Here is a 22021-nt window from a genome sequence, read left to right as displayed (position 1 = left end):
TCAAAACAATACTTTGACCTAAAAGTTCATTTTTTTTTCTGATTAACAACAAAAAAGTTAATGCATTTTCACAGGCCCCTAAAAGTAATGTGGGCCCAAGGCACTGTGTGTTTTGTGCCTAACAGATAAGTCAGCTCTGTGGTCATAGCCCTCACTTGACTCAAGTCTGCCCGGGACAGGAACATTGCTCACCATCAGGGGAACATCAGGTATTTTTCTTCCCTGGAGTGGTCCTTGTGACCATCCACGAAGCAGTAAGCAGTCCACACAGCTATTGAGGAGCTGTTTGGATTCATTCCGAGGGAGCAGATCGGGAGAGAGAGAAGTAGATTCATATCACGGGGGTGCAGGAGTCTCCCAGATTAAAAACCGCATATCCTATAGGAGCTAATTTCTCTGTAACAGCTCCAGGGGCCTAACTCCCGGCATTCTTCCAAGGCACATGCCCAGTTATTATTCATGAATCATCATACTCAGAGAAGCCCAGAGCTCTGACCTGCTATCAAATATGTACAGTTTAATGCACCTCACCAACCAGGGGTCATTTTCGTCATAAGCAATCTTGCCTGGCTGCATAGTTTGACATTCTTCCTTTATCAGGTTTCCAGGGAAACAGAGCTAGAAAGTTAACCAGAGGTCAAATTCTTATGCAGAAGGGGGAAAGGTTTTAGTAATCCTTTGTCCAAAGCATACAGCTTGCCAGTTGTTAAGGAAATAATTACATTAATGCTTCAATCCAGACTTAGCAGTGTGTCTACTGCAGAGACCACACTACGTGTCCCCAGACTCCACTTCCTTTTCTTCCAGAGCACACGGTCCACGTTTTCTAGATTCCCATGCAGGTCAATGTGGGTGACTCATTCTGGCCAATGCGCTATGGTAGGAGTGATACATATCACTTTCAGGCTGGGCCTATAAAATCTCTGGAAATTCTCCATACTCTCTCTCTTTCCTCTTCTTCTGATGAGATGCAGAGTCTTCAGTGTAGGATTCCAATGCCCCAGCAGGAACCTGGGTCTCTGAATGACTGTTTAGGGCACAGATCCCCAGTGCCAACCCAAACTGGATATGATTCACGCACGAATTAAATGATGAGCGAGGAAAGGAAAGCACAGACTTGTCTGAGTTCTTAATTCCTCTCCCAGCCCCGCAAAAAGATGAACTGGCAGAGAGTGTTTGATTAGGAACATTAAATTCCTATGATTTATGCTCTTAATGGTGTACTAAATTACATGACTCATCCCCCAACCCCACCCCTGGCCCTTTCTAGCACGTTTCTGGCCCTTTGAGGAGGGGACTAGAGGAACAACATCTGTCTCCCCTGTCGTCACCTTCTGCATTGTCCTTTGTGCAGAAGCGGGTAGCTCCTGGCTGAATAGAAATTCCATGACAGTCAGAGGGTTCTTATTTAAGAAGCCACTTCCAAAGAGGTTCATTCAAGTGAGATTTCAGTGCCATGATTCGAGGCACAAAATGATCCCAACTAAGTGGCCGAGATGAAGGAGCCAAAGGTTCTTATCATTAAAACCGTAACTGGAAAAATTTTTTGTGTTAAGAAAGCGAAAGACACATACTGCTTTAAACCTGACAAAGTTTTTCCCAAATTGTGCTCTCTAAATAACAACAATGTTATTTCGTTGCTTTATACTTAGTTTTTATAATAGAGAGTTTAGAGGGATTTTTTTCCTGTACAATATTTAAGCGGGAAAACCTATCAGCTTCTCTTAAAACTAATAATCTATCATTTACTATGCTTTTGGTCACAAGCGAAAACAGAAAAAGAGAAAAGCTCTAAGCGGCTCAAATAAGAAAGGTAATTTATTGGAGCGACAGCTTCAAGTGGTGAGAGGCACGGCCAGGGTGACGGTGGCAGGAAGAGCAAATAAGCCGGTTCTTGCTCGCTCTTCCTGTCTTCCGGTCTCCCGCTCGTGCCCCCGACTGGCAGAGTCCGGCAGAGCGAGCTGGCAGAGCGGCCGCGTGGGGTGCGGGCTCAGCCCAGCATCGCAGAACTGGGCCTCGCATGGAGAGTTCGGAGCAAGAGACAAGGATAGCTTAGCAGCTATCACAGTTCCACAGAAAATCCTATTTCAAAATTGTTGTTCTGTGAAAAGATAATCAGAGAGAACACAGCCAAAAGATTTAAGAAATGAGGATTATAAAGATATGTCAGGTAGTTAATTAGTAAAAAGATTTAAGTTATTTTTCTGGATTATGTGATTTGCTTACTATCTGTTACTTTTCTGTATTTTAAATTGTGGTTTCTTTTCTCATTCTAAATAAAATAAAAAAGATTTTCCAGTGTTTCCCAGTAACACAAAGTCCCAAGAATGAAGGTGTCCAGCGACTAGCACCTCCAGATCTCTGCTCTCCCCTACACGGGGAGCCCAGGTCAGTGGGCATTTGCTTCCTTCCGGGTGCTTCATTCCCCAGAGCTTAACCCAAGTGGAGTCAGGGAGATCCTTGTGTCCCTGCCTTCCCTGACTCCTCTAAACCTCCTTCTCTCCCCTCTCGTCCCAGTCTACACTGGGGCCTCTGGAGCCCAGAGAACACCTGTCGCTCTGGGGACACTGTGCGTTGCACAGAGGAGAGGCGGAGCGTGTTTGGCTGGATCACAGAGCCACCGTTGAGCTGAGTCTGAGCTCCTTTCGGAATCACTGCTCCGCCCTCTCACAAAGCTGTATTCTATGGAGTGCAACGACCTTCTTTACTTTTTGTAGGTTGAGAGGTATATTTTCTCCTCTCTTAACTGTGACAGCCTATCTGTTTCTATGACAGCCTCTGCGATTCTGCTTGAAGTTATTTTATGTAACCAGTTTTGTATATAGGCCGACAGAACAATAACTGTAAACTCTTAGAAGGAAGGAGTGACCTTTTATGTGTTTATATTCGCTTCACGCTTTGTATCAAAATTTCAATCAGTTTTTCAGTAGCAGAGATCTGAAAAATAGTGGCTTAAACCTACGAGGCTTTTTGTTGCCATATAGGGAGGTCTCAACTTCGCCTGTCCAGGTTATGGTTACAGCAGCTCTACCAACCAGGGTTCCGCCAGCTCTCTGCTCCACCCTCTACGGGACGGCCCTGCCTTCCAACATGGCTGCTGCAGCTCCAGGCACCACTTCCACATTCCAGGGAGCAGAACAGAGAAATGGGAGGAGCGTACATCCTTCCATTTTGTTAATAAAAAAGAGAGTTCTGAAAGTCCCACTTTACCCTTCTATTTGCATCTCATTGCCCAGACCTTAGTTACGTGGTTACACCCAGCTGCAAGGAAGGCTGGAAAACGTGGTCTTTCAGCCAGTTGATACTGTGCCTGGCTGAAAATTGGAGTCTATTACTAAGGACGAGGCCAATTCATATTTGATGATAATGCTGGTAAGGTAGCAGAGTATTGGCCAAAGGACTTCTCCTTGGGGAGAAGCTTTGAAGAGATTAAAGTTTAAAAGAATAAACGTCCAGAAAGGCTGAGATGATAAAAAAGCTCTCAAGACAATTTACTCAGAGAAGAGTATTTTTAGAATCCAGAGGCCACTCCATGACCTTTTTCTTTTTAACACTGAAAATAATATTTACTGAATTATTTTATGAGTCCAGAAGTAGACCTGTTAATTTTGGAAAACTTGGGAAAAAGAAAAGAAATGCGTCCTCCTTCCTGAACCTCGAGATAATCCTAATTGACGTTTTGGTGTGCTTTACCCCAGCTTTTTTCCCACGCATAAATAATTAATTTCTAACACATGAAAAGTGATCTTTCTTGCTGTTTGCAGTGGTGTTTTAAACTGTGCTTTTAGAAAAAGGAAGGCAGCGAACAGTTTCCTCTTGCCTTTGTCTCAGGTCTGGGCTCGCACCCCATGTTCACTGCTGACGGCAGCGGCCGTGTGTCACCTCAGAGCTCGTTTCTGCGTATTTCACCAATTCCACACTTTCATACTCCCCCTGCCACTTTTTACACAAGTGCCAGCCCATCATGCGTGTGTGCCTCACCTTGCTTTTTTCACCCACACGCTATTCTGCACCTTGTTTTCAGCCATGCAAGCACAGAGTGTGCCTCTTTCATAGCCTTCCTCCCTGCAGATGTAGCCCATTTGTTAAATACTCCCTACTGGTGGGCACTTGGGTGGTTTCTAATCTTCTGTTATCACAAACAATAAACAGCCTTGTATGGATCTTATTTGCATACATGCATATATGCAAGGAATGAATTACTAGAAGTAGGATTGCTGAGTCAAGTGCATTTATAGTTTTGATAGGTATTGCCAAATTGTTCTCTACATTGATCAACCCTCCACCAACAATATATGAGAGGGCCTGTTACCCCCTGGCCTCGTCAAAAGAGTGTATTTTTAAACGTTTGGATTTTTGCCAGTCTGATATGTAAATAAAAAAAATTTATCTTGGCATAGCTTTAATTCGAATTTCTCTTATTATGAGCAAGGTTGATCCACAGCTTTAAAAACATTCCTGTCTTATCAGTGTTTCTGTTCGTTGCTTTGCCCTTCGTGACCATTTAACCATGAGATCTCTGGGCACACAATGGTCTGTTTGACTAATAAACATAAATGGGGTGGAATCCCCAGCTAAAGCTCGCAGCTGTGTTCCCTACATCTTATCCCTGAGGAAGATACCAGCTATACTCCTGCTGAATGGTTATGATTTTGACGGTCATACCTTGCTTTATTTCTAAGATATTTTAAGTCAGAAAATTGAAGGAAATGAAGGAAATTATTAAAGAGTGACTGTAAGAAGGGCAAGATGAAGCCAGGGATGAGGACAGGACACTAATATCCTTGACAATTGCTACAGGCAACTCACATCTTTGGTCAACCAAAGAGAGAAACGGGTTCAAGACAGACTACACCTCCGCAGCGCCCTGGTAGAACCTGGCTCTCCTGAGGCCATAACAGATCCGAGAGTGACTGAGGGGAGACGTTCCTGCTTCCTTGGCCCTTCTTGCCCCAGACTCAGTGCCGTGGGTCACGGGAGCAGATGGGGCAGCGACAGGATGGGGAGGAAGGGAGTCCAGCTAACGGGGAAAAGAGACAGAGGAAGAACTGAGTAGCAAGAACTGAGGAGGGAGGTGGGGAGACGCAGCTCAGAAAGTGCAGTGGCCATATGGCAGCTGCCTCCAAGTACGACCTAAACGTGGATGGGTCATTCATGCCACAGAAAAGGAAAGCATCTAACACCGCTTATCAAACCACAGGAGTTGTGGCAAACTGACGTCACCCTAGTTCTACTGGAATTCTTACATTGCCATGCAGCCTGCTTGCTGCTGTGACCTCGGTCAATTCCTTTTTGTCATCTTTGCTGCTTTTACCAGCCAAGTCGTACCTGGGGGTTGGGCTCTGCAGAAGGAGGGATTGCTTTAAGCTCAGATGTTGACAGCGGCACGCTGTAAGTAAACACTCGAGTTCCTTGCAGAGGGGAGCATACTTCTAAGAATGTTTAGGAAAGACTAGAGACCATCTTCATGTCTGTGTCAAATTACAGTACTTTGCTTTCCACTTGTCTTCATGCATAAAATTGTCACTGTAAATCTAGATTGGAAAGTTAGTCATAATATGATTGTAGCTCTGGGAGGAGATATTTGCTTATAAAAGGGAGTATGAGAAACAGAAAAAAGTGCTAAAGCACTGGGCTGAAAGTTTATCAAAAAGCTCAATGTTGTTATATTGTCTTTTCTCTCTCTCTCTCTCTCTCTCTCTCTCTCTCTCTCTCTCTCTCTCTCTCTCACACACACACACAACTATTGCTTAGTACCAAATCAAAATTGCTCTGCTTCCTTTGGTGCAGATAAAGCTGTCCTCTCTCCAGACAAACCAAACAAACCCCTTTACTTACAGCACAATATTTTGTCTTTCCAGGCATCCTATAAGCCACTGCTGAAGCAGATCGTGGAGGAAATATTTAATCCCGAGAAGGCAGATCCTGTTGATATTGAACACATGTCTTCAGGCCTCACTGATCTCCTTAAAACTGGATTTAGCATGTTCATGAAGGTAAAGTAGCCATGAAGGGGTAATCCTGAGCGTAATAACGTTCTCTTTGCTGGGCACGAAAACGCCGGCACCCTGTTAACCTGGCCAGCACCATGCAGATAACGTTCAGTATTTTGGCTCTTTTAAAATTGGGGCAATTTTTATTTACCTTTGGGTGACAAGCAGCCTAGCCCTCTAGCTTTGTACAGCTTCTTCTGACCTGAGCACCATAATCTTTTCTGATTAGGTGGAGGACCAAGCCCTCCAGGATAGCACGATTGAAATCTTCTCCTGGGGCCCGTGTTTTCACTTAACATGAATCCGTATACTACTAAATGGTCTTAGTGATCGTGCTTTGCTCTTAAATCTAGAACTTACTATGTAGGATGATGAGCAACTCTGCTCAGTCCTATGACTACCATCACCCCAAAACCCCCTTGGAAATGACTTTGTTTTTAGACCAGCTGACTCCTAGGTGACAAGTGCTAGAATTCCTCTGGCTAATATCTGGGGTGGGTCAAAATGACAGAACAGCCCCTTGAAGTAGGGATGAAGGGAGGAAAAAGTACACAGATGGGATCTATTTTTAACACACTGTAGAGTTTCTGAATTTGAAAGGATCTCAATAAGATTACAGGCTGACCTCTCAGTCTATGTCAGGATTTCAGTTGTAATAACTCTTGGAAATAACAGAATGTTTTGCCAGCTTCAAAGCATCTTTGAAATCATGAATTAATCTGCATGGGAGATCTGGCCTTTCAGAATTCAATAAATGCATATTCCAGGAAAACTCGTCCACTCCAAAAGCCAGAGGACAGACGCCAGACAGTCAGACTCGAAACCAGGCAGTAAACCGGCTGGAGCAGACACGAGGGTCTCCTTCCTGCTGGTCTCAATTATCACCAGCTTGTGTTGCAAGGCCTGGCTGGTGCATTTCCCTTCTACTTTTTTTTTTTTTTATAAAGCAGTGCAGATCAGCTTCTCTAAAGTGTTCAAGGGCTCCTGTGTTGAGTGTGAATCCAGAGTTGCCAGTGGCTCCCTGTCCTGAGCAGCCCTTCATGGTGGCTACTGGGTACAGAAACTTCCAGACTATACATGGTTTCCAAGTGTTTCCACTTGCACATTCTCAAGGAAGCTTCATTCACACGCTTGAACGTACCCCTGAAGAGAGACTGAAATAACAAGTGTGGACTTCCGGGTCCTGGTCAGGAAGGTCTGAGGATGGCCCAGTTACCCACGTGACCTTTCCCAGACAGGCTGCTGCCTTTGTGGTGCTCCAGGCCCTGCACAAGGGGTTCTGGCCAGGGAGCAAAGGAAAGCCCGATCCCCCACACTCTAAGGGGTGCAGTGCAGGGAGAGGAAGCCCCGACTCTGCTCCTTATCCAGAGGTGTTCCAGAAAAACAACTGATATCTTAGCAGAAGGTTCTGTGATCAAATGTTTTGGAATCACTGGGTTAAACTACAGATTTCATTGTTTCTTTGTAGTCCTCACAGCGCCTCTACTATGCTAATGGACTTGCAACTCTTGCGGCCGAGAATATAGAATGTATCATGGAATAGAGTCGTGTCGTGTGGGGACTGTCCACTTGCGTTTTCTGTCACTGTTTCATGAAACGAGGAGATGTCACATTTTTAATTTACCCTTTTAAATACCGCGGAGTGTTTTGCACCTCTCTGCCTGCTCAGTGCCTTCCCCAGCACTGCCTCCTATCTGCTGAGGCAGTCACAAATGCCCACCCAGGTTCAAGGGGAGGAGACGCACATTCTACGTCTTGAAAAGGGACCAGGAGCATGAGGAGCAGAAGATACCATCATGGCCACTTTTGGAAGATGCAATCTTCCAAATACGTGTTGGGCTGTCCAGCTGGGCAGGGGCAGTGTCGGGCTGGTCCTATGAGTTTTCCCTCCAGTCAAGAGGACAGAAAAATCATTCATACTTCTGATTTCAAAATAAGTGAGCCCAGAAAAGTTTCGATAATGAAAGGCCTGCTCGCTGTTTGTCTGTAATGTTTTTTAATAATATAATCTAAAAAGAAGTACTTACCGATGAGAAGCTGAGCTGCAGAACTTTCCTCTCCCAAGTTGGCTCCATCAGGGCCTATAAGGTAAACCAGACAAGTTGGAGAGAAGGGCAAGTAGACCCACCAGATCATTCTTCCTGCACTTCTGAGAAAGTGTTCCAAGTCAACCTGATGCACTTCTCAACCAGAGGGTAGACTTGTGGTTAGCCACGTAAAGCTGTCAGCTTCAAAGAGCAGCGTGTGCAGCCCACGAGGGGGCGGTCCTGTTGAACTGGGGAGAAGCAGCCTTGGCAGAACCTGACCTTCTTCAAACAGCCAAGTCTTCCCTCCAAAATCCTTGCTCAGGGAGCACCTAGGGCTCCTTAGAGGAAAGCTTGATAGTGATCTAATAAATAAATCAAAACATACCTTACCCCTCTCACTAGAATGTTAATTTAATTTAAAACTAGCATGTCTAACAGGCAGCACTTTTAAAGTGCATTTCTGGAATTTGTGGTTTGGATTTCAGCCTTATTTTTATATCTACTCCACGTGTTTGGACCTCAACTTGTTTTGACTAAAGGACATGATTTGTCAAGATGTTTCCTCTACTAGAGTCGGCATGAAGACGGTGGGTTTTATCTAATAAAACTGCATGAGGCCCCTTTTACCTCCTTTTATGTGTGCTTTTTAAGAAGTTCTTTTCTGCTGTTCCATTTCTTATGTGGCCATGCTTAGTTGGAAAAACTTAAGAAATTTTATGAAAAAGACTCACAGAAGATACAATGCCTGCCTCTGGGCCCTTTATTTGAGTTGATAAGGAGAGCTCCGTTGCCTTCCATGGCAACAGAAAGAAGCGCACGAGGAGAGATGAAACAACTGCCCAGGCAGGCTCTGAAAATCTGGTGGGGGTGAGGGAGTAACAGCTGAAACCCTTTCAGTTGGAATTAAGATGCCAACAAATTGTGATAACTGAAGGAAAGGATAATTTATTATGATGACCAAGGGGTGGCTCGGGGAACCCAAGGGCAGCAACGCGGTGGCCTCAGGAAGGACTGGAACTAAGAACTGGGAAGCCATCAAGAAACCAGACAGTTCCATGAGACCCACTCTGCCCTGCAGGTGCTGGGAACAGTGCCCAGCACGTTGCAGATGCTCGTAAACATTAGTTAAATGAACGGCTGAGTAGCTACGCCACGGCTTTGGGTTCTTCTTAACAGCCCGGCTTCGACTAAGCCCCATCCATCTTGAATCAAGCCCTGATTCTCAGGGCAGGGTTTCTAGTTGGCCCAGCCGGGGTCAGGGGCCCGTTCCGGGACCAATCAGCAGCGGCAGAAGAGCAGGATCACGTTGTAACTACACACCCGCGAGGAACCCAGCCTGTGGCCACGTGGACAGGGGACACTGTGGGCTTGTGGGTTGGACAGGTACCTACAGAGGCATCTATAGCAGGGGTAAAGGGTGCTTTGGGGTGAAGCAAAATGATGGGCTTTAGGTGAAGTTTGGTGTCAGATCCTTGGACGATGAGAGCTGGGCGTGCCTTGGAGGCCATCTCGTCCAACTCCTCATCATTCATATAAGAAAAACGAGACTCAGAGAGCGGAACTGTTGGCTTGGGTTCAGTACACGTAACAGCATTTCTGACAAGAGAAAAACACCTCAGCATTCAAGTTTGTTTATTAAATGGATACAGTTCCTCTTTGCGGCACTATTTATAACCATCGTTTATATTTTCTTCTTCTCCATCGTGCCCCATGCTATGAGGTAGGGTCTGATTTTTGTCTAACATTAGCTAAACATGATTCTTAAGTTCTAGTGAAATAGATCTTGGTACAAACCACTAAGCAAAACAAAAACTTGACTTTGGCAGTCTGTATATCGCATCAGACAGTGAGCAATCGTTGAGAGCCTCTTGTATGCTGGTCACCGTTGCAGGTAAGGGAGATGTAGAGACAAACTAGATGCGTACCCCCCCTGCCATTGGCATAGATCGTGTCCCGTAGCTTACAGTTTGTTAGGTAGGTAGATAATAAACTTGAGGACGGCAGGGAGAAGAGAGAAGTGTTAGCCGTGAGATATGGGAGCACAGACGAGGAGTAGCATCCCAGAGGAGCTGGGTTTGGTCAGCCCAGTGGGAGTGGGGGATGCAGCGATGAAATGGCCTGGTACCTTGAGGGGATCGGAGGTAGTTCCACGTGGCTGGAGCTGAGAGTGACGTGTAGGGGACAGAAGAATGCGAAGTCAGAGACAAGCAGAAGCTAGATCACAAAGGGCGACAGGTTTGAAATTTGACCGCAAACCCTGTGGTGCGTGGAATAGTTTGCAGGAATACATAACCAGTTTGCACTGCGTGAGGACCGCCCCTGCGGCACTGAGAGAGGCGGGAGGGGGGCCAGACTGGCGTGGGGAGGGAGGGTGAAGATGAGAGTCTGAGGTCAGGGTGGGCCGAGGGCATGAAGGGCAGAGAGGACGTGCTGGCGGAGCCCCCGGGGGCTGTTGACTGCTTACAGTGGAAAATGAGAGGAGGTCGTCTAGGGTCACGCACTCGGCCTGGGATGACAGGATGGACAGTGTTAACGGTGTCTCTGACGGCAGCAGGAATGGAGAAGAAGGTGACTGGCATTTTAGGCTTGCTGAGACAGCTCTGTAGCTCGCAGAGCCCGGGCCTGCAGGAGCGATCCGGAGCCATGGGTGTGTGAGGCGTTGAACTATGGGGTAGGGCCCCCCAGGGAAGGTGTTGGGAACAGGGCAGGGGCCAGAGGCCAGAGCAGTCAGGAGCACGGCATGATCCGGAGCAAGAGGAGCCCCGAGGAAGCGTCCAGGGAGGGAGGAGAGCAACTTGGGGCACTTCGGAGGCCGAGGGCGGGAGCTTCCGGCACGAGGATGGCATCAGCTGCGACAAACGCAGCAGGGGGTGAAGCCCAGCAGCTGAGGGGCTCTGGCGACGTGGAAACCTTCAGCAGTGTGATTCAATGTAAGGAAAAATCACCCACAGGCTCGGGTGATCGGCTGATGTTTCTAAAGAACTACAAGTACAGAGTTTTAAGAGATGAAAGCTGGCATTAAATAAAAATGCTTTCGGTTTGAAGACGTTGTGTCTAAGTGGCAGTGCGCGGACGCAAGGTAGACCAATTCCAACTCTGCGGCAAGACGGACTTGGATTTCAGCCTCAACCCCACAGCTTACCAGTTTGGTCATTTGGACAAGTTGTTTCTCCTCTGTAAGCCCCGGTGTCTCTGTGTGTAAAACGGGCTCACAGCTGCTTCGTAGAGTCTCGGGATTGCATGAAGCAAAGCGTGTCACCCTCCCGTCTTGATTTCCCTCCGCAGCACCCACCACCTTCCCCACTTACCAGCTCCTGACTCGCTTATTGGCTCTCACTCTCCCCTGACTAAATATAAGCTCTGTGACAGCAGGGATGCTTCTGTTTGGTTCAGCGCTGAATCCCTGAATCCCTGAATCCCTGATGCCCGGAGCAGCATCTGGCCTCATGGTAGTTGCTCAGTAAATACTTGTTGGACGGATGAACCAATGAATACAGAGCGCAGTGCTGGACAGGAGGTGTCCCCGGGCAGGGCAGTGCTGGTACTAATTCCCGTAGGGAGAAAAGCCACCATGAAGGGCCGTCTTCAAAGTTAGCCTGGGTGTTTCCTGGGCGCCTAAGGGTGCTGCACTTTCTCCCTTCTACAAGGCCCTGCCCACGGCTGGAGGACGGGGTCTGATCCTTGCCTGTTCCAGGCACAAGTGAGTCACAGTGGAGAGAAGCGGTGGAGGAGGGATCAGCAGCAGGGTTCCCAGAACTCCTGGAGAGCTCCGAGAAACCAGAAACAGCAAAAACCCTTCTCTTGACAACCCCAGCGAGAGAAGTCAGTCGGGACAGGAGCTCTCTCGGGGACCCACACCTGCCGAGCGGTCTCTGCAGCCTCGGCTGCAAAGGCTGGGCCGGAATGGCGGGAGGAAACTGTCTTCTCCACCAGCAGAGGTTTAGAAAAGAAAAGAGCAGTGACTCGAACTTGCTTTATTAATCTGTGCATTTGCAATGGCAGTAATTGTGCTTCAATCTTTCATCTTCAAAGTGCCTTATACCTTGAGCTAACACGCAAACACGACCCTGTCATGTATGGCTGATTATAAGGAGTGTGTTACTCTGATGGAAAAGATTCCACTCCCCAGTAGCCTGCTGTCCTGACAGGCTCCAAAAGGAAAGTCTGGTATCAAAACATAAATCTAAACAGAAACCAAAATAGCAAACACCAGCATGCATTAATTGAACCCATTTATTTGTACCCAAACCAACATTGCCTACACTCCTTAGCCATGGGGCATTGTCCTTTGTTGTTGCTGTTTGTCCTTTATCCCCTCTTTTCATCTTTCAATGCATCCCTCCAAGATTCTCACAATGTACTTCGGATTCCAGACTCTCTTATGGAAAGCATATGTCTTTGGGAACATATTGCACCACGTTGAAGTTCTGCAGCCAGTTTATTTGTGTTCCAGGGTGAAGTAGAAACAATTGTTTGGATGGCTAGAAGGAACCCCGGGGTTAGTTACTCAGCCAGAACTAAGGGTAAAGCAAAGGGAGAGTTTCTAAAAGATTTCTAGGGAAAGGAAGGGTATCTCCTGCTAACCTGTGGGTCTGATTCAATCGTTCATTCACCTGTTTTATTCATGCAACATTTACTGAACTTTGCTGTGTGCTCACTACTATGCTCAGTGCCTAAGATGCCAGAATAAATGTGCTTGTTCCCTGCCCCCCAGGAGCTTACAGTGTAGGAGAGGAGAGGGCAGTTAGATCGGGGCAGCAAAGCTGTCTGACAATGTGGTGCAGATAATGTCCGAACAGCTTAATGACCAGAGTGTCATGGGCACAGGCGGAGGGGACGACCCACTGCTGTGGTTCCCACCAGTGCCTGTGGGCACAGATCTTTCCTACTGATAATGGAAAATCTCCCAGCTATATAGTTGAGTAAAAAAATCAAAGTAGGCCAGGCACAGTGGCTCACGCCTGTAATCCTAGCTCTCTGGGAGGCCGAGGCGGGCGGATTGTTTGAGCTCAGGAGTTCGAAACCAGCCTGAGCAAGAACGAGACCCCGTCTCTACTAAAATTAGAAAGAAATTAATTGGACAACTAAAAATATATAGAAAAAATTAGTCGGGCATGGTGGCGCATGCCTGTAGTCCCAGAGGCAGGAGGATCGCTTGAGCCCAGGAGTCTGAGGTTGCTGTGAGCTAGGATGACGCCACGGCACTCTAGCCCGGGCAACACAGTGAGACTCTGTCTCAAAAAAAAAAAATCAAAGTATAATACAGAATGTTAGAAGTCAAGATGATTGTTACCCCTGAGGAGGCGGGGACAGGAGCCGGGCGTGAGAGGGTCTCCAGGGTGCTTTTGTTTCTTGATCTGGGTGCTGGTCACACAGGTTTGTTTGCTTTGTGAAAATCAATCGAGATGTACACTGTGATATGCATATGTCCAGCAAAGTGTTGCGTGTTTAACAGATGTTCAAAAACACAAATACCGTGCGTTCGGGCATGGCACAAATCATTGTGAAAGGCTCCAGGAAATAGTGTGTGGAGGAGGTGAAAATCGAGACATAAACAAAGCCACGTTATAAGAGCCTCATATACTGAATTAAGGAGTTCGAACTTGATCCTCAGCGCTGTGAGACTCTACACAGAGAACCCAGGCGTGGGACGGAGCGGAGAGGTGTTTCAGGGTATGGCCTCTGGAATTTGGCCCCTGGCCCCGTGATTTAGTGACTGCGTTTGAACTTCAGTCTCTTCATCTGCAAAATACACTCATAGTTTTGTTTTCCTTCTAAGGATATTTTGAGAATGAAATAAGATAATGCACAAAGATATTTAGTATAGTATTCACTGTATTCAATAATAAAGATTTATATGTTAGAAAGCTCACTGTGCAGAAGTGAGGAGACTGGACAGGGGTGGCCAGACTGGGATGGGACGGGGACGGGGACGGGGACGGGAGGGGGACCTGTGAAGAAGTCCGAGAAGAAGCGATTAGAAAGAGAGAGGGAGCAACATAGAGTGCTTCTGTGGTGGCCAGGAACAGTGTCATCAGCTGTGACAAATGCCACAGAAATGTCCACTTAGATGAAGACAAAGAAGTGTTCCTTGACTCTTGCAATCTGATGGCCGTCGGTGACTTCAGTGCGAGCAACCCCAGGGCATCGTGGGGCGAAAGCAGGGTTGTGCGTGGGGCCCGGGGCCGGGAGGGACTGCTTGTCCCAAACTTGACTCAGCCTTTCTCCTGCCCACGCCTCATCCAGCCACCTCTGCCTCCCAGATATGGCTCACAGGACCCTCTTGCCCCTTTATGTCCCCATTGCCAAGTTTAGTTATTGGTCGTTTTGCGTTTCCAAGACATGAATTACTGTGCGTCATTCCTCTTTTACTCTATGACAATACTCTGCCTCGGTGGTGGAAGCGTAAGGAGTCAGGAGGAATTCTCCCCACACCTAGGGCAGGATCCTCGCCTGGCAAGTCCCGCCAGGCCGATTCGAAGAAGTTACGGGCTGTACGTGTGCACTAGACCGTAAGCGACCGCAGAGTGGGCCCTGGTCTCTTCCATCTTTGCACACCTCTCTGCCACCACCTCCCAAGAGCTTTAACTATTCATTAATTGCACAGACATTTATTGAGCACCTCTTGTATACCAGAAATTGCACTAGGTAAGTCAGGAATTTAGCAGTGAGCCGCAGACAAGGTCCCTGTCTCGCGGAGTTTGTGCTCCGCTAGAAGAGATGGCCGACAAGCACACGAGCAAATGGCATAACCACGGGCCTTGAAGGAAACAGACAGAGCTGTGCAGCAAAGAAGGGGGAACGTTCGTGCCGAGACCTGAAGAAGAATGAGGAAGGAATAAGTTGTTCCTTCGCCTTTTCTTTATAAGTCGCTCCCACGCCTTTAACTTCTCTTTTAATAAAATCTTTATTTAAAGGGATGTAATGAGGTGAAATGTCATGCATGTTCCTGGTCAACGAGTTCACAAACCACTAGCACATCTGATAGCTGACGGCTCACAGCCTCTCTAAGGGCTCTCACCTGCATTGTGGGGCAGCAGCCCTGGGTCCCCCGGCAGTACAATGAGGACGGTGCCCGGCTGCACCCCGCCTCACCTAGGCCGTGTTCTCTTTTGCAGGTGAGCAGGCCCCATCCCAGCGACCACCCGTTCCTGATCCTCTTCGTGGTGGGCGGAGTCACGGTCTCCGAAGCCAAAATGGTCAAAGACCTCGTGGCGTCCCTGAAGCCGGGAACCCAGGTACTGAGTCCCTGGTGACATGAGCAAGAGTCCAGGGGCAGCAGTGGGAAGGGTGGGTGAGGGCCCCCTCCACGCAGGGGTCACGTGTCCCTCCCCTGGCCTGCCCCCCCATCCTGGCTGCCTTCTCTCCCCTGCGGCTGGCCCAGGGCCAGACCCCGCCCAACACGCCCTGCAGTGCCTTTGTTCGCAGTGGTGGAGGACGGGTCACCTTGGTAAGGTCCATCATGACACCAAGGAAATGAGCCCTAAATGGAAACTCTGTTCTTTGCAAAACAAACTTCTTTCCAAGTGGGGGATGGGGGGTGCTCTCCTTTTACTGTCCTGTCCTACCCTGGGCCCCAAGGGCTCAGGTGCTGCTATCCCTGCTCCTGACTCCTGCAGGGCACATATTTTCTGGTGTCCAATCAGGGCTTAATTACTCCAGAGTCTTCATGGCTTTCCAGCCTCCAGATCATCGGAGGAGGACTCCAAGGACCACCTCCCAACTGCCTTAGAGGGCAGGGCCAGGGGAGTTTAGGAAGGGACGCTGTCAAAACAATGACCGGGGTAGTGTCTTTCTCCTCTGTACCTGCTGCCCAGTCCCCACACAAGAAAGCTGGCCCTGTGGCCCAGTGGTTAGGAACACAGACCTTTCAACCTTCCAGGCCTGAGTTCTAATCCTACCTCTGCCTCTGCTTAGCCAGGTGACCTGGGAGAGAAAAGCCCTGAGATTTCTCATTAGGGAATCTCGAGTCAGGTGAGGTTTGAGGATGTGCTGCTTAGCACCAGTCAGTGGTGGCTCCAGTCATCACAGCCGTCTCTGAGCAGTCACCCCAGAGCTCTGCAGGGGGGCTCGTGGCTCGTGGCATGAGGCAGCAGGGGAAGGAGAACCCTGGCTCTGAGATGACCCAGGAAACGCAAGTGAGGGGGTCAGAAAAGAAAGGCAGTGAAGGGAGAAAAGCCAGGGAGGCTGCCCTGTCAAGCTGGGTGTGTCCCCCTGCGGTCCCCGAGGAGCTGCTATTACATGCTTCAGAACTGTCATAAAACGGGACAGGGAGGCTGGGACACCTTCCCCTCCACTCTCGTCCCACCTGCTTGAGACTTCCCTCAGAGGGCGTTGTCTTCCCAGCGCGGGGAGGTCACAGCTTTGTGCCACCGCTGCGTGCAGCTGAGCAGCTCGCGTGGTTTGCAGCAAGCGAAACAGAGGTGCGGTGCTTCAGGTGGGACCCTGGCTAGTGCAGGGCACTGCCCACCTCCGCTGCCCGGAAATCAGGTGGGTGGAGGGCAGCGGGATTCCAGCCGTCCTGGCCGCTGCGCTGTGCTCTCGCCTTTGTCTCCCACCTCTACCACTGCTGTGCGTGTCCACACAGCCAGCCCCGGGGCCCGTCCTTCCCTTCTGTGACGTCCTACCTGCTGCTTCAAGCCCTTCCCGAGTCTCTGCTCATATCCAAATCTCACACTGGGTAGTGCAGCCCTGGACTGCTCCCTGGCTGCTCCGTATCTGCTGGCCTAGTCCCCTCAACAGATATGATTTCCTTGGGGACAAAGGCTGGGGCTTCCCAGGCCTGAGCACATGGCTGGGGCGCAGTGAACCTCGACTCCGAGAGCACTGGCTTGGTGGGAGAAGTCTGTGTTGCTGCAGTGTCTGGACTACCAGATTCCTGTTGGTCTCTAGACACCCAGCTGAGGAATGGCACCTGGGTATCTGGGAGCTACAGTGGGTTCTTGAGCAGGGGAGTGACCGGTCGTTGGCTATGACTATTTCTGCTGTTACTATCACCTGTTGTGGTCACAGCTGGTGAAATTTCTGATAAATCAGTAAATTCTGCCTCATTTAACACCCTCTCTGTCCGCCGTGTTAAGGTTCTGTTTAATGAACGGTTGCCTTTTTGAGCAAGACTTTTTTTTTTTATCGGAAAGCACACTTCTCAATGCCCCCGAAACGGTGAAGCAAATTCTGAGCTCTTCGGAAAAGTGATGCATTGTAACAGCCTGACAGACACGCGGATCCCCGCTCTAATAGATAAAATGCAGACGTTTTCAAAGCGGCGTGACCTGGGTGTGACAACAGAGACACAGAATCTGCAGTGGCTTTGCTGCAGTCTGACCCTGTGCTCCGTCAGCTGCAGCGAGCACTTCTCAAAGAATCTGGGGCTCACGGTTCAGCCTTGACGGCTGCTAGTGCTTTGTGTGAAAAGCTCCCCCGAAGAGTTAACAGGCCCCAGGCCGATCCCGAAGGCAGCAGGGGAAACAGAGGGGGCGTCCTTTCTCAGTGCCCTGCGTCTCCCGGTGTTTGAAAGGGGTGGATCACCTGGTGTTCGCTGGGGTGACACCTGCGAGGGGGACCTCCCTGTCTTACACCTTGACGGACTCGCAGCTGCCCTGGCCGCGGCCGGCCGCAGATCGGAGACAGGGCAGCGTCCTGCCTCTAGAGCGCGGTGGACATCACGCCTTGCTGCGAGAGCGTGCACGCGTGTTAGCTCCATCACCGGCTCACGCTCAGACTTCTGCTAGAGGACACATGCGACCTGATCTGTGCCCAACAGGCAGACCATCTGAGACGTGTCCGGCGACCGAGAGAGTAGCTCTCACGCGATCATCGATGTAACCGGCGATAACACGCAGCCAGTGCCGCCATTCTGTCCCTGCCATCCAGGCCGTACTTGGCCATCTCCCTGGATGAGGTTCTGCCCCGCCTCCAACCGCAGCCTGCTTGAGTCTCGCAGGGCTTCGCTCCTAGCTCCAATGTCTCCTCCAGATGAAACCCAAATCTGCCTCCTTGGCACTGTCACTCAGCAGTGCTGGTTCTGGCTCCGGGGCCCACACAGAATTGTAAAGCAGACGCGGTTCATCCCTCTTCCGCGTAACAATTCTGCAGACGTATGAAGATGGCTCCCATGTCCTCCCCGCAGGTCTCTCTTCTCCAAACTGAATCTCTTTGGTTCCTAGAGTCACCCCACTCCCACTCTATGACAGGGACCTGAGCCCCCCTGACGATCGTGGCGGCTCTCCTCACGTCTCGCTCTCTTGCGCTCCGTTGGAACTGAAAGGCAAACCTTGGTGTGGACTGATCGGTAGAGAGAAATTGGGGTCGCCTCCTCCTCATCCCCACCACAGCCTGCAAGACCACGCGTGAGCCCACCCCCCATCTCTGGGGCTTCTGCTCTGGCCACTCTTCTTGTTGCTTCTGCCCTTCCAGCCACGGGGCCTTGCGTTTTTTGACTCTTGTATTCCCAGCACCTCAATCGGGGTCTGCCTCTTAGTGGGTGTTCATGAATGTTCACTGAATGTCCGATACTGAACACCAGGAACTTTACTTGGATCACTGCAGCGTAAGCGAGAAGTCGATTTTCTGGAAAAGACCACACAAACCACACCAACCTATGGATTGATACTGAGATTATAGGCGACTGAACCACTTTGTCTTTTGTATCTGTTGCTATGAGTCCATATCTTCCCTACTCTATTTCTATGTAGGTGCTTTCTGAACCCAAGTACAGGAACTTACAATCGTGTCTGTTAAGCTGGATTAACTGATTATTCAACAAGCATTTATTGAGAATCTACTCTGTGCCGAGCACTGTTCTTTGTGCTAAGGAGCAGCAACCAAGAGCAGCGACCAAGCTAGACACATTGTGATTTCATGGCACTTACGTTCTACCAGGTAGTGACTAACAATAGATGTGGAAACTTCAGCTCCTGGTAAGCAGACAGCAGAGATAGACGGTTCTGTGGTGGGAAAAGCCAGGAGGAGGAGGTTTCTCTGTGGTACGGACTCCTCATGGAGAAGGCTTTGGATCTGAGATTTGCAAAGCATTCAGGGAAAAGCTGATCAAATAGAATCCATTTAAGGCACCTGCAGAAATGAACTCTCTTTCACAAAAAATGGCAAGGATAGCATGAAGCGTAGGAAACCAGAGACCACATTCCCACCTGCTGGTCCCTTAAGGCTGCAATACTCTAAAATGGGCACGTTCTCTCCACTCTCACTGCCTGTGGCTGTTGGGAGACATGGCCAGTTGGAGAAGGTCCTCTTTCCTAACAATGAAAATAGGATCAAGAGGGCAGCTCCCCCCACCCTACCCCAACCAGCCACGAGCACCCAGTGGGACACTTTCCAGGCTTCCCCTCACCCTGACGCACATGTGGCCGACACCAGCCTCCTTCCGCGCTCATGCCTGGTGTGGGACTCCGTGGCCAGACAGCCCCGGCCGGCTGAACTCTGGTAGCTGGATGGTAGCCCAGAGGCCAGCAGAAGCCTGTGATTGTGAGCAGAAAATAACAGGGAGGGCCCCTCCCGGAAAACACAGGGCGTGGCCGTCCAGGACAAAGAGGAAGGCCCAGTGGGCAAGTTGACACTCCGACCACTGCTTTTCATAGATGGGCACATGCCCGTTGTCCACATTTCCAGAACTGAATATTTAGCGAGGACATAATTTTCAAAAAGTAGGTGCAGAAATAGGCTCTTACACACATTGTTTTGTACACAACTTTAGGGGTTCAGGGATCCCTAAATCCTGGCTCTAAGACCTGCCGCCCCCAGGTTATTCCAAAATTGATGGGAGAGGAGCTGAGTGACTTTAACAAAACACCAGAAAGAACAAAAGTGAAAAGATGACCTAAAATCTCACACTCCCAGTTCTTCTGAGCCTATGAGCGCAGCAGGCTGACTGCGGCAACGCAGAGGCAGTCAGACGGCTCATACGTGTTCAGTAAGGCAGACCCACTGTCCACTGGGTGAATGATACGAGCTCTTATGTTTAACACAGGTGTGTGCGTCCGTGTGTGTGCGCGCGCGTGTACATGTGCCGCACGTGTGCAAGGGGTTAGACAGCGCCTCCAGTATGCTATGTGCTCAAAAAACAGCTCATCGCATGGATGAATATGCACGATGGTGCTTCTGTGGGTTCCTTTTGGAAAAAATCTCCCAAATTTAAAAGAAAAAGGGAGAAAAAAATATACCCCTTGCTCCTTTTGATTTTCGGTGTTAGAAATCAGCGGGTATGGAATCTAAATCCTGGACTTCCCTGCTTCCTCCGTGCTCAGCAGAAATAGAACAGGAAGACGCTGGCCCCTGCAAATTACAGCGACGGCCGGGAAGCGGAAAGGCCAGAGGGCTGGGTCGCTCCCCAGGGCTGGGCAGCTCGTGCAGTTCAGGGCAGCCCCTCTCCCAGCTGGAGCAGAGAGCCCGTGCGGGGGCCTGGGTGCTGGAGGGAGGGACTCGGTCCCTTGGCACTCGTGGCCCCGTCTCACAGCCAGCCAGCATGTTTTTTTAATGTGAGGTTTCCCCTTTGACCCCGAGGCCCGTCGTTGATGAATGGGCTGAGTCTTCAAATGCTCCCCGATGGGACTGCACCACCCATGGGAGCTTCATCGGTGTCCACCGTCGCCTGAGAAAGCCCAGTTCTCTGAAAGGACTTCTCTCATGCTTAATTTGCCTACTATCACGAGTTTCATGACTGTGTTTAGAAAGTATAAATTTCATACCTCATAGGGCAATTTCAGCCTCTGTTGAGCGTTCTCTTTTTCATCTTTGAGTGTCTTTTTTTTTTCCCCCATTTGGGGTCCATGTTGTGGAATTTTTAGGACTATTTTAGCCAAATAATGCAGACATGCCCTTAGTTGAATGGGCCAAAAAATTCTGAAAATGCTCAAAAGCAGCCTGAATACCAAAAGGTGCCTGAGATGTGAAGATACTTAAAGACTGCCCCCAGTTATGTGTATGTTGAAATGCCAGCGGTCGGGTCCTGCTTGCTCTTCAGTGCAGGAACTTTAGACAAATAGGGTTTTCATTTAATTGATAGGAAACAAATTTACCCGGAGCTATTTGACCGTCTTTTACTAGAGCTGCCTTGAATGCAAACTTCCTGCCTCCTTGATGTCTTGTTGTTTTCGTTCACTGAATCATCCACTAGTTCACCCACTCAAAGACCTGCTGTGTCTAGGGCACTGTGTGCGGAACAAGGAGTCTCGGTTAAGGACACAGGGAATGCAGTGGGGACCGGGCAGCCTGGGGAACACGCAGGCTGGGGACGGGTGGTCTCGGGAGGCTGCCTGGAGGTGGGGATGCCTGAGCAGGTTGTTGGAGGACGACAGAGAGGTCTTTAGGCCCAGTGGGGAAATGCGCGTTCCGGACACAGCAGCGTCCGTCCGGAAGTGCTAGGCGGGAAACTGCCGGTCGTTCAGGGTGGCTGGGACGCGGGGTCGATGGGGTGGGGCGTGGGGCAGGGGAGCCACGAGGGGCTACGCAGCAGGCGGGTTCTCAGGTCCTGGAATGCTCTCTGCGAGGGCTGGCTCATCCCGTCGCCAGGAGCGACGCGGTCAGATTCTCGCGGGGGGCCTGGCGCTGGCAGCTCGCTCTCCCCTGCGGTGGCCCGGTGTCTGCCGTGAGTTGCGTGGAGGGAGTGAGGCAGGGGACACGAGTGCTGAGGGTGGAGATGACGAAGGGGACAAGAGCAGCTACCATTTAAGCCGCTCTGGAACCTGCCGCTGTGTTAAATATTTTACAAAGATGTTCCCACTTGATCCTCATCACAATCATGGGAGGTGGGTACCATTATTCCCACTTTACAGATGAGGAAACTGAGGCTCAGCACGATTAAGCAACTGCCTCAGCATCATCCATCTGGCAAGTGGCCCGGCTGGGATCCAACTCACATTGGAAGCTCCTAAACCTACGCTTCTTAGCCACTCTCCTTTCCAGAAGAATCCTTGGCCTCAGCTCTGCTTTCTCCCCTCGGCGAAGGCCCCCGACCTACTTCAGGAGCTGCCGCCTGCTCCGTCT

General features: G+C 49.7%; 1 protein-coding gene across 1 annotated transcript in view; it reads left to right on the top strand.

The window, feature by feature from the left end:
- LOC105806697 (sec1 family domain-containing protein 2-like) overlaps positions 1-22021 on the top strand; it is a 41555-nt gene that overhangs the window by 16344 nt on the left and 3190 nt on the right. Inside the window, exons 3-4 of the mRNA XM_012639905.1 lie at positions 5862-5996; positions 15139-15258. Coding sequence (XP_012495359.1) covers positions 5862-5996; positions 15139-15258 — 255 coding nt within the window. The remainder of the gene's footprint in view (positions 1-5861; positions 5997-15138; positions 15259-22021) is intronic.

This window comes from Propithecus coquereli, unplaced genomic scaffold, assembly GCF_000956105.1.
Source record: "Propithecus coquereli isolate 6110/MARCELLA unplaced genomic scaffold, Pcoq_1.0 Scaffold143, whole genome shotgun sequence".
NCBI classification, from domain to species: Eukaryota; Metazoa; Chordata; class Mammalia; order Primates; family Indriidae; genus Propithecus; species Propithecus coquereli.
This window is presented reverse-complemented; position numbering and strand designations above follow the sequence as displayed.